The 13,172-nt window shown below is 34.1% G+C and overlaps 1 protein-coding gene across 1 annotated transcript in view; it reads right to left on the bottom strand.

Annotated features, from left to right (window-relative positions):
• Positions 1-7,057: 7,057 nt before the first annotated feature.
• LOC133196963 (uncharacterized) overlaps positions 7,058-13,172 on the bottom strand; it is a 31,842-nt gene continuing 25,727 nt past the window's right edge. Inside the window, exons 11-19 of the mRNA XM_061332806.1 lie at positions 11,759-11,829; positions 11,552-11,606; positions 11,300-11,424; positions 10,906-11,064; positions 10,492-10,677; positions 9,665-9,768; positions 9,393-9,441; positions 8,027-8,175; positions 7,058-7,934 (exon numbers count right to left, since the gene is read on the bottom strand). Coding sequence (XP_061188790.1) covers positions 7,286-7,934; positions 8,027-8,175; positions 9,393-9,441; positions 9,665-9,768; positions 10,492-10,677; positions 10,906-11,064; positions 11,300-11,424; positions 11,552-11,606; positions 11,759-11,829 — 1,547 coding nt within the window. The 3' untranslated portion in view covers positions 7,058-7,285. The remainder of the gene's footprint in view (positions 7,935-8,026; positions 8,176-9,392; positions 9,442-9,664; positions 9,769-10,491; positions 10,678-10,905; positions 11,065-11,299; positions 11,425-11,551; positions 11,607-11,758; positions 11,830-13,172) is intronic.

The following is a 13,172-nucleotide window of genomic DNA, read 5'->3' as shown; positions in this document are numbered from 1 at the left end:
AAATATTCTTACTCATCCCACGGTAGTTCATGAGATCATGAACTTTTTCTAATTTGCAAAGAATCTTAAGGGAAAATATTTGGAAATATAAATGTTCATTTATGTATATGTAAGACTCCAAAGTCAGATGGTCTGACACATTCTGTGGTGTGGGGGGAAACGTTTATGATGTTGCAATATTCCGACATCAATCCTAAATTCATTGTTCGACTTTCAAAATGAATTAGGATTAGTCTTCTCACACTATTTGACTGTCTTGAACACTATTTGACTGTCTTGAACACTACTTGACTGTCTTGAACACTAGTTGACTGTCTTGAACACTATTTGACTAATTAGTGTGAGTCCTTGCACACTATCTTACTGATTTTGAATTTGTGTCTCACCCATCTGAGAGATTAAAGTTAGGTCTTGAATTCTATTCAACTTATCAGGTTTATCTTGCAGTGCAAGACTTGCACCCACCTGATAGATTACAATCAGATCTCACACAATATTGATTAGGGATAGTCTGGCATCCAATCAATAGATTTAGTTTAGTTCTGGCACACTGACTAATTAGCGTTAGTCTCGCACCAAAGGGAGATTTTCAGTCTAGTCTTCGCACTCTATTGGGCTGGTTAAAGTTAGGCTTGCACCAACTCAAGAGTTGAGGATTATGGTGTATCATTATAATAAAAGATGTCATCTACAAATTTATCATAAGTGATTATTTTTAACCATTGGATTTTGTCATGGCTGCAGCATCAGACTTTGGCATATAAACATTAGACAATCGGACTTTGGTGTGTTAGACCACCAGACTTTTGTGACTGCATGTGAACCTTGGCATGCCAAACCATCAGGATTTGCCGCAGACCAACAGTGTTTGGAGTCCAATCACACTTTGGAATCCTTCATATATATGTAAAAGTATATCATATCCCAGAAGTTTATATACCTTTATACTTTCCTACATTAGAATTTATAATTCATAAGTATATATAGACAATTTTACACATGAGGCCTATATACATGTACATCAGTTCAGGAAAAGTGGCTACATGTGACTCAGCCAGAAAAAAATCCTTTGGAAAATTTAACATCATGCAAAAAGTATTGATACAAACTTAGGATTTCTTTACATTTTAAAACTTTCAATCTATTTGCAATTTGATTTACAAATGACTTGTTTGAAAATCGAAAAATTCACAAATCTTGCAAAGATTACACATTTTACCACTGAGATTTAGTAATACATTTGACAACAGTTTTATTCTGATGGTATATTGCAGCACAAATACTTAGATGATATATCTGTCTCAATGTTATTACATTTGAAGCTGTGATTTTTTATAATTGTTTACAATTATCATTATAAGTTTATAAAAGCTATTGTGCCATATTCAGGCATGTCCTGAAGTTTCACAAATGTTTAAAATAATGTAAAGTTTAATTTTCTTTGAGCTCTTTTGTTTTTGTTATCATGAACAAGGTTGGTTGTTTTTGCTATATTATAATAAACAACAGGAATCATTTCATGTAATGTTCTGTCTCTGTTTTCTCTGTTTTTATAATGGTCCCATGCCCCACCCCCCCTTCCCGCCATCACAGCTGGTATCGGTCTTTTCTTTTGCTATGTACCATAAATTCTTTGTTGTAAAAGCTCATCTAACAAGCATTCTGAGAGTATTGCATTAGCAATACTAGTCCCCCTACCGGCAAGTGTAATCTGGTTCCCGTTAAGAATTGAAAATGCCATAATTCCGTCAAAAATCAATGAAGCATGAGGAAATGCAAACTTGATCTGTAACTCATCAAGATACACTCACATACCAAAAATCAGCTCAATATATGAAAGCGTTAAGAAGAAAAATGCGGAAACCCCTAAAAATTGAAAAGACCGTAATTCCGTCAAAAATCAATGAAGCGGAACGAAATGCAAACTTGATCTGTAACTCATCAAGATACACTCACATACCAAAAATCAGCTCAATATCTGCTAGCGTTTAGGAAAAAAGTGCGGAAAACCAAGTGGGACAGACTGACAGACAGACAGGGGGACAGACGGACAGACAGACAGACGGACGGACAGACTCAGAGGAAACCTATAGTCCCCTCCGGTTTCACCGGTAGGGGACTAATAAATAACTAGATATGTGAAAAAATTTAACAATTTCATGTTTTGATGGTTAACTGGCATGGAAAATATAAAGATTTGTGTTTTAAGAAGGACTTTTCTTCAACACTACTTACACAAGACTTTCAAGTTCCTTCTTTTTTTTCAGTGACTGCATGAAATACTGTATACTTTTCTTCTATTGGTTCGGGGGGGGGGGGGGCTGCCTTTCATGTGATTCAATAATTATTTTATCATACTGAATGTTCTAAACAAGTTCATTTAAAAATCAATCGTTCGCGCTTAAATTCTGCATTTTTTGCCATATCTTCCGTCGTCAATTAATGTTGACTATTGCTATGTTCTATCATGCTGGAGGTCGTGGTTTCATCATGCAGAGGATAATAGCGTATTTTAGCAAATGTTTCTCGACGAATCGGATTCAACTAATGTACACCTTTTTCCATATCACATCCTGTATCAGCCCGAGACACCAATATCAGCAAGAGGGCCGAAGAGAATTAGGAGAATGTGACCCCCCCCCCCCTCCATATGTGTGATATTGATCCGTATCAGCCCCACAGATCCATATCAGACCTGTAGATCCATATCAGCCCCGCAGATCCATATCAGCCCTGTAGATCCATATCAGCCCCGCAGGGCCGATACGGCTATTGTGACGTCAGGCATATCGCCTATGCAAATATCCTGTATTTATTACTAAACATGTAATAAATAGAGAATATTACTTACTAAAATCCATATCATATGTCATATAAGCCCGAGTGGCCCCATATCAGCCCGAGGGCTGATATGGGGCTCGAGGGCTAATATGACATATGATATGGATTTCAGTATGTAGTATTCTAATTATCATATATTTTTAAAAATACTTTAAAATATGCGAGTTAACATAAAGTTATTGAAAAATGTTTCGTGCATGTTTATGTTCTTTTTCTTTAAAATCTAATAGCGCCTTAGGTCTTAGAAAACAAATTAAGTCCACTAATGTTAGTAAAGAATTATTTTACATGTATATTTAAATAAAATCAAGTTAATTAACTTTTAAACTTTATACAAACGTATGAATTTTTGCACGCCGGTCCGATACGTGATATGGATTTTCGGACCGGTCATTGATATAGGGTATTGTGACGTCACCCGTATCGCAGAGTGCAGAATCGGTGTATTTACTACTAAGTATATGATAAAAGAAAGTATAATATTATTATAGATTATATAATTATATCAATAACCAGAATCCATGAAAATTTTGTTTTTCTTGTAAATACCAAGTAACTAACGAAAATAAGGTGATCTACAATTATACATATTTCGACAAGTCACCATTAACTTGAAGCTTGGTTGACAACACAATAATTATTTTTACCTCAGTTTGTAATGTCACAAAGTTATCCGGCTTATTATTATTTTTAAGAGGCGTTTAGATATATTTGATGAGTGTCTTTAGGAACTCAAATTAAAGTCATGAAGTTTCAACTAGCATGTATCCTACTGCTGATTAATTGACCGAATATTGACCAATTTGCTGGCCAGTAGTTCAGGTTTAATTATAATTAATTTGCATGCAAAAAAAGTCACTTTGCCAACAGTAGTACTAGTTCACTCCAGCTTTTCAGTCGTCCTAAAATCAGAGCCTTTATGGTTGGTGATGGTTCTCAGAAAAACGGTGCCGTATTGTTGCATATACGTTTCCCCCGATATTTTATAATGTAAAGCATTAAGTTTAGAGTTACCGGCCAAAAGTGAGTCATATAAATTTTATTTTTTCACTATATTCATTACGGGTAAACAAAAAGATAAATATATGATAAAATCATCTTGAAATTATATGAAAAAAAACTGCAGGAAATTTAGCATTTGGGATGCTAAGGTAGTGAAAAAAATAAGCCATAAATAACGTTGCATTGTTTTGGGGGAAAAATCCCGCGAGATTTGTACATTTTCCTACTTTTTTCAAAACAATGCAAAACAATGTGATATTACCTATTCGAATTGGTGATTTTACCTATTCAGCTTTTGAATTGGTGATATCACCTATTTGATTTGAATTGGTGATAATTATCACCTATTCGAATAGGTGATATCACCTATTTAAATAGGTGATATCACTTATTCATATAGCTAGGTTATTTCCTTTATAGCATTGATTCAACAATGATGACATTGATTTAATTACTCTTGAAGAAACTTTTCAAAAAAGATTTTATAATAAAAAAGAGTTCTTAAACGTAAAAATGTGATTACTACGTTAAATACGTAATAGCCGTTTTCAAGACTTCACATATCTTAAGTAAATATAAAAAATATATACCCGTTTTTAAGTTGGGGATATGAAATCGGTTCTTTTTACACATTTTATATAACGTTACGGTGGTCCTACAGGAAATCACCCGGAGCTATATGATCCCGAAATTTTATAAATATACTTTTATAACGTTATGGTCGTGCGGATCTTGAAGTACTCGAACGTCAAAAAAAATACTAGTATACGATTTAGGTTACATCTATCGATAGGATTTCTTCTACCTAATCAATACACAGGGCTCACGGCAGATGTGACCGGTCGACAGGAGACGCGTACTCCTCCTGGGCACCTGATCCCACCACTGAAATTTCTAGGGGATCCTAGTTTTTTTGTCCTGATCACAGATTTGAATTGTTTGTAGTTTAGGTTTTTTGAGATCGATCACTATTCATTGTTTTCACCTTTTTCACAAAGTAGCATGTATTCTTTGACCAAAGCTAATATGATTCATACCAAGCAAAAATGTATAGTTAACTAGCTTGGAAAAATGCATTAAATTTTTTTTGCAAAAAGATCGTGCTTCAGCATCAAAGATTTTTACCTGTAGTTTAAGGGTTTGCATAAAATATCACTTTTTTAAAACACAAGTCTTGCTTGGCTTTCCGCTCGACATTCAGATCATATCGACGACGTTTTTATCAATTAACAATATAGTAACTCCCATTCATATGCCGACTCCATATATCCTAGTGAAATCGAAATAAAAACACCACAGAGTCTGCCATATCTGATTCATATTTCGATGTTTTACTGACTATAAGGTGCAACTAACAACTTAACTGTATGACAAACGATTTGACTTCAGTTTTTTTTTTACTTCACCTGCATATAGTGTTTTCGTCTCCCAACTTATTCGATATTTAAGAGCATGCTCTGAGTACGATCAATTTTTAAACCAAGGCAGGCTACTGATAGATAACTTGATATTACAGGAATTTCAACAACCTCGTTTAAAGACAAACATTTAAAGCACCCCCTTCAAAAATACCTGGTTTGTGTACCCCTGTCAATCAAGTGCATTAAGGTACATCATTAGTTGCCAGAACTTGATTGACATTTACTTACTAGTCCCCGTGTATACCCTATACACCTTGTTTGACACTCGTGGTGACCTTCAAATTAACTTTTTGATCTTTTGATATTTACCACACATGGTATAAGCGATAGAGATACTGTATTACTCTGGAATTTTTAGCTTGATAATATATATATATATGCATACTTACCTTTATAGAGTATTTGAAATAATTATGATGTTCTTTATGATAATATGTAGCAAAATTTTTTTCAAAGCTCAACAAATACTTTGAATAATGATATTTTTTTAATGGGTAGGGATGCTTTGACACACATTCAATTACAAGTTAATAAAAATTATTGAGAATAAACTTTATTTACAACTTTTTGTTTTTAATTTAAAACCATCACAAAATCCCAACACAGGTAAAGTGTGACTTCTTGGGTACTCTATTGTTTATTAAGTCACTTCCTGTGTATAAGGATTAGGAGACAAATGACCACAGGTAGACTGCTAGCCCTCAAGGCATTCACACCTGTACAAAATAAGCCCCTCCCTCACCTGGAATTTACCACCCAGTAAAAAATTTCTGCATTTAGAGTCAGCATTTCGTAAACTCTATGGTCGTTAGAATGACCTTGTTAGCAAATATACCCTAACATTCGGTCGTATTTTGGCTAACGTGTTTCATTCCAATTGCTAGTTCTTTTTTTATACTATATATGACTTTGGAATATCCCGTCTACCTGATCAATACATAGGACTCACAGTAGGTGTGTCCGGTCTACAGGAGATGCTTACTCCTCCTAGGCCACCTGATCCCACCTCTGGAATTTCCAAAGGAGTCCGTTTTTATGCCCTGTTCACAGATTTGTATTGTTTGTAGATTTTTTATTTGTTTGTTTGACGTCCCTTCAAGAATTTTTCATTCATATAAAGATGCCACCACTTTCCGGTGGACGACTGCAAATTTAGACCTGGCCCCGGGATCATGAAACATCTTAAGCTCAAGTCAAAATCTTTATTTTATATTAAAATGTTGTAGAAAATTAAAATATTTTTCAATATTGCTACACAAAAGTGTTGTTATCTACAAATTTAGAGATAAATTCAAACTGATAAATATTTTATAGGCGATTGAAAATTTGACTTAAGTCTAAGTTTGTTTCATGATCCTGGGGCCTATACTCGGCACTTAAGCCTTTGAGCAATGTGGGATCTTTTTCGTGCCAACACCTACTGCGACACGGGACCTTGGTTTAAACGGTATCATCCGAAGGACCGGTTTCCACGTTCCACAGTGGGATTCGAATCGGAAAGGTAAGGATCAACTCCTTACTCCGCATATCTAGAGCAACCACTGCGCCACGCGGGCGACGTAGACTTTTTCTTGGAGATAAACACTGTTCCTTTTCTACACATTTTTATTTCATACAATGAGTATTGTGAGAAAGAAGAGAAAATATGGGTGTCATTTAAAATATTTTGGATAGTGTTTCTACTTTAGTAAAAATCACAGAAACTATTCCTCATAAAGTAATATTTGTAGATCGGGTATCTAATCTAAATCATAGTTTATCCGATATTTAAAAACAAATTAAAAACCATTGGATAAGTAGAATTTATAGACATATTTAGAGAAGTAATACTTTAATGAATGTAATCAAACATAATACATGTAGTTCAAATGCCCCTAAACCATATGCATAATGATCCAAAAGTTGAATTAGTTCAGTGGGATGTGTGGCCTTATTTTCTCAAATATTCCGTGCTTCTAAACCAATTACATTCCGGAAGACTTCATTATTTACTGTATTCTATTCACCGTAGAAATCCTTGCTTATTTACTTTCTGAGCTCGAAAAATCCGATGATTTATTCACCGAGTCAGAATTAGGATTTGTCAGCACATCACATGGAATTTTGTTTTCGGGTTCTTCTTTTCTGATACCGTCTGTGGATGTGCTTGCTGAGTATTCGACACTACTTTGAAAACTCTGAAAAAGTGGGTTGCTCTTTGAATTGTGAGATTCAGGGTTCATAACTCCAAATGCCTGAGACTTATCACGGAAGGGTTGGGGTTCAGTAGGTCGAAATATTGGAATTTCTAAGTTCGTATCATTTGTATTGGGTGAAATAAATGATGATGTTGACGTAGAAGGCACTGATGGTTGGCAGTCCATTTCAAATTGTGCCATTTCTTTCTCGTTAAGAGTAAATGATCGACTAAATATTTCAACCATTCTGCTAGAAAAACTGTTTTCTGTCGTGGAATTAGTATTCGCGATATCATCATACTGGTCTTCCGCAGTCTGACCTAACATGTCATACCCACAGCATTGTTGTTTTCCAGTGTCTATGGCATCCAAATATCCACCATCAAGATTCTGTTCCTCAGTAATTCTTTCTGGGGATGTATCATCTCGATTATTAAATGATCTTTTGTCTGTTTTTAAACTTGACGACGTGATGTCTTGGTTCTCACTTATCCTATTATATATACATACACAAAAGTTTAAGGAATGCAAGTTTATCAATACAAATAAAAATACATTCAAAACATACAATTTACAAGTATTCACCTCTTCGTCATGATTTCCACAATGTCACAAGCCGATGGTCTGCAAGATCTATCACTATGCCAACAAGGGATCATGACATCATCATACAGCCAGCCAGGACACTTTTCTGGTTTTTCTGGTTTCTGACCCTCATTAAGTACACCAAGTATCTGACAGAATAAATTTGTTACAAATCTATGTTAGATGGATGAACTCAAAGGGTCAAAGTTGTTGGTGTCCAAAGAAATGCCTTGTCACAAGAAATACACATGTGAAGTTTGAAAGCCTAAGTACCAATGCTCAAAAGTTATGGCCAAGGTTGAAGTCTCTTAAAATTTTGTAAAAGTGGGTCAAACTTCAAGGTCAAAAGGTCAAATATGGTACCCAAAGAAAGGTCTTGTCACAAGGAATATACATGTAAAATATGAAAGTCATAGCTTCAACCAATCAAAAGTTAAGGGCAAGGTAAAAGTTTTTGCGGACAGACAAACAGACGGACGGATAGGGCAAAAACTATATGTCCCCGAATCTTCGATTACGGGGGCATAAAAATATGGTAGAAAATAATGTGAAAGAAGACATAAATAAACATTAAAACGTTCTCTTATAGGCTTGTTTTTCAAAAATCATTAAAACTTCTTAGTGTAGTGTTTACAGTTAATTTCAGAGGCAAGGAAAATGTATTTACTTTCTAAATGGAGACAATGAAAGAATTTGGAGGCACATTTATCATACCTTAGACAGCGACATTGTTGAGTTTGAAAATGAAGTTTTGGTCATAACTTATTTCAGTCAAATATAGGATACTAAACGTCATGATCTCAAACAAGTACTTAATTTGCAAATCTTTAACGCATCTTTTCAATAAAGCTTAAATAATATGTGATTTACTTGATGACATAAACACTTGTGAGAATATTATTGATGTGAACTATGAAAATATTTAATACAATATTGTTTGCAAAATAGTCATTTCTGTATCTAATATTAACAACCAAGTTCCAAGTGAATTACATTTACATTGGAATTACTCTGTGTTTCTTTTTTGTCCTATTTTAATTTGGATTGTATGTTGCACTGTGTTGATTATACATGTATGTTCTTTTCTACTTATATTGCTGTGCTGTTTTATTGCTACATTGATTATTTTTTTAGATTTTGTTAGAAAATATTTTCAAAGAATGTGGATATGCCTGCGCATGAAATACATAAAAATACAATGATATATGGTAACTTCAAGCATAAAACTGAGTATCTTAAGCGTATTTTCTATATGTGCTGAACGTACCTGAGATTTATAATTTCTGGCAAAAGGTACAGTTTGAAGTTCGTCATGCCCTGAGAATGCCATATAAACTTGGTAAAACAGCATCGCCATTGTGTAAACGTCACTTCCTGTAGATAATTCTCCAAACGATATCACCTCCCTAGGGATCCTGTGTAGATGAATCGGATTTATAAAGAAGATAGACAACGAAAAAAGGGGAGCTTTGTATAAATACAGATGACAAAATTTGATCTTAGTATAGCTACAATTAGTTATGTAATTACGAGAAGTGACACCAACCAGAAGTTAAAATTCAAGACGTTTTCCTCTGTTATAATAAAGTAGAGAATGAAATCAAAAGTCAGAGGCCAAAGACGTAGAGAATATTTTACCAAAATATCATGTCCTCAAATCTGTCTGAGACACGAATACTTCCTTGATTTATATCGGGTGTTTCCGGTAAGCGTACCATTGTCCCTAATTTTACAAGAAACGCCTAGAAAAAGAGAATACATCTATTTCAGTAATATTTTGAATCTGAACTTCATCATCACACTTTGTAGTGTGTATAAGCTGAAGACGATTCGTAAAAGGTAGAGATTTATTTTGTCCGTCATATTAGTCTGCAATTCCCCTTACTGTACGGCCCCTATATAAGCCGTTCTGTTGGCAACGATTCAGTGTAATCAGTTTTGGTCGGTGTGGACATACATATTCTCACAAATATTGTAAAACTCTTGGTAGCGACAAAAGTAACTGTGTGCTTCTTCCACGACAGAAAAGAAAGTTACCAAAGAAACTTACATCAGTTGCACAGGTCAGTGCAGTACAAACAAACACAAATACACGTAAACTGAAAATAAAAATTGTAAAGAAAGGTAATGTAAAAAAAATCAACACGAACTCGTGTCGTCCATTCCACGCAGGCACCTGTGGCAAGAAAGCAGTCAGGTGTAACGAATGCGAAGGGTATACCCCATTGCTGATATCGGAGATGGGAAAACTAATATGACACAAGCCTATTTACGAGTCGTGTTCAACTTTAAGAGAGCAAACCCTTAAAGAATAATTGTACTAACAGTTATCCTAAGAAGAATTAAAGGTCACATGATACTTATCTTTACGATCATCACCTGTAAGAATACTAACAGTTGTTGTACACGTTTATTGTCTTGATACTTTTTTAATTTCCCCTTTTCAAGACAGGTTTCATCCTTACCCTGTATTGGTTTTCCTGATGTTGAATATAGATGTTCTTTGCTATCAGGGCAACCATCAGCCATCTTTTTGCATGCATTCTCTGAACAAGCCGTGCCACAGCTAAAAGCATCTTAGCAGAAGAATGGTGGGACACATTGCCTTTCAGTAGTTTCAGAATATTAACAGCTTTGGGATACATGTATTTCTAAAATTTTGGATAAAGTTAATTAAATGTTTTAATACACAGCCTAATAATATAAACTATAATATGAGGCAGTGAGAGGCATACGCGGGAAAATTCTGTACTGACATTGTGTTTCACACATGAGATCAAACAAAGAATAACATCTTTGTCCTGCACTGTACCATATGTAGTATTTTACATCTCTTTAAACAATTCATTGCCATCTATGATAGGTATATGAATACTTACTAAAATATTATCTATTCCCTTTCCAGAGATATTGCCCTTTTCACGAGAGAGTGTATCAGCGATGATTCCCATTTTCTCACAGAAGTCAGGGCTCATGGTGGGTAGAATTTTCTCGCAAAATTGCACAGAGACTTGCTCTGCAATGCGTAGGTGTTCTCCCTGAAAATGTTTGCCGAACCATACACCATGCTCTCAAAATATTATATACAATACAGTGTACATGTATGTTCAACCTTCAAGATAGAAGATTGTTTCAATCAATGACATCTGTTCTAGTAATATTATGAGACTTAAAGATAAGAGAGATATTTTACAACAATATTCTATTTGTTTTCATGCTTGAGCTTTTAGATTTTTTTTGCCAACCTTTATAGCCAAAATAAACGATATTTACTGTTTCCTCGACGACAGGGTCATGTAATGGTTTGATGTCATCAAGGCACAATACAGGTTCTTTTAAAGGACTTCGAGGATTCGGCATACTTTGGCGTCTCATCTCGATAACGGTTTTCCTAATATCTACAACATGAATTAACTCTATAATGTTTCTTTTCAAACTATCTATGATAATTTACGGCTTCTTTTAATCATTTCATTTGATATTCTTTTTGTTTAACTTTTCAGTTAATTATGTATTCGGACTGACTTTCTTTTTTCTCTAGGCTTTTCTCTTTAAGCTTTCTTATGAACGGAGAAATGCCCTGAAAATACAACAGAATACAACAAAAATACAAAAATGATTCCTATGAAAAACAAAATTTCTTGCATAAATCTTTCCTTTCTTTAAGTTTTTGTGCGTTTTATATTTTTTAAAGCAAATCATTGAGTATACATTGATAAGTTGTAGACACACCCTTTCTGGTTCATGGCCTCGTTCCTGTTGACTCTCACTGAGTCGTGGAAGATCGGGGGTTTCTTCACTCGCTTCAATAGAAACATTTCAATTTTTTTTCCTTTTTTTAACTTTAAATAAAAAAGAATGATTTTAAAATAATAAAAACAAAATTGTTTCCATCATACCGTAATATTCATTGTTGAATTTACATTAACCATATGAAGGAAAATGTGAATGGATATTAATTCCCATTCACTTCATACTTTCACCATTTTTATGAAAATAATACTGCTGTTTTCTGAGGCAATATATAGAATTCTACTTTTTAAACTTGTTAGATCCGATTTATTAAAAACCATTTGAAACTTGAAAGAAATGTTCAAGATCAGCAACTGTTTCATATTTCTTCCATCAATGTAACGTTAGGATCGATAAAATGATATTTTACGTTCCTTCAATCTCTTAAAACGAATAGTTCAAACTCACTTCAAAGACTAACATTAATTTAAAAAGTATTTTAAAAAAAGTCTCTGTGTTTTGTTTTACAGAGTGTAATAATTACTATCATTACAGAAAAAATAATTAAACATTTATCTAGGCAATTTAATGTTCGTGCAATGATTTAATGGTAAATACATGTTTATTTATGGGATTCGATGTATCCCATTAAACTCTATATAAAAGACAACCACAGATTCTAACATATCTGTTTCATATTTGGATATTGTTTCTTAGAAAAAGACATTAATGGCAAACTAACAGCTAAAATTTATGATAAACGTGATAACTTCAACTTTACTATCGCCACCTTCCCTTATTTGTGTAGCAATATACCATTTAATTTATCACCTGCATATGGAGTTTATTTCTCCCAATTGATTAGATACGCAAGAGCATGTTCTACATACGAACAATTTCTAAAACGAGGCAGACTATCCAGAAATAAGTTAAAGATATCAACAATATCATTTCAAGTCAACATTTCGAAAATTCTATGGTCAATATAATGACGTTGTTTGCAAATATAATATGTCGTTATGTCGAACGTTGGGGACTGACTTCTTTCATACAAATTGTTTGGCCATTATTTTCACACTTAATTGTCTACGGATTGTTTCCGTTTATCCTACCATGACAAAGGACACCCGGTCTGTGTGACCGGTTGACAGGGAATTTATACTACACGGCACCTGATCCCACCTCTGTTGTCAGAGGTCCGTGTTGGCTCAACTCACAGTTTGTATTGTTTTCGTAAGTGAATTTTGATCTATACCAACATCATGCCAATGAAACTTGTAATGCTTCTGGGTTATTGTTTTAGTTATATATTATTTCAAAGCAATAGATAAAATAAAGTTTAAATATCAAAATTCTTCTGCATATACAGTGATATCATGATTATATATAACAGAATAAACTAGAGGTTCTGTGA

The sequence above is a fragment of the Saccostrea echinata genome, unplaced genomic scaffold, assembly GCF_033153115.1.
Source record: "Saccostrea echinata isolate AGI-Se365-2 ecotype Australia unplaced genomic scaffold, CSIRO_AGI_Sech_v1 ptg000030l, whole genome shotgun sequence".
NCBI classification, from domain to species: domain Eukaryota; kingdom Metazoa; phylum Mollusca; class Bivalvia; order Ostreida; family Ostreidae; genus Saccostrea; species Saccostrea echinata.
Note: the sequence above shows the minus strand (reverse complement) of the source record. Positions and strands in the feature narration are given on the sequence as shown.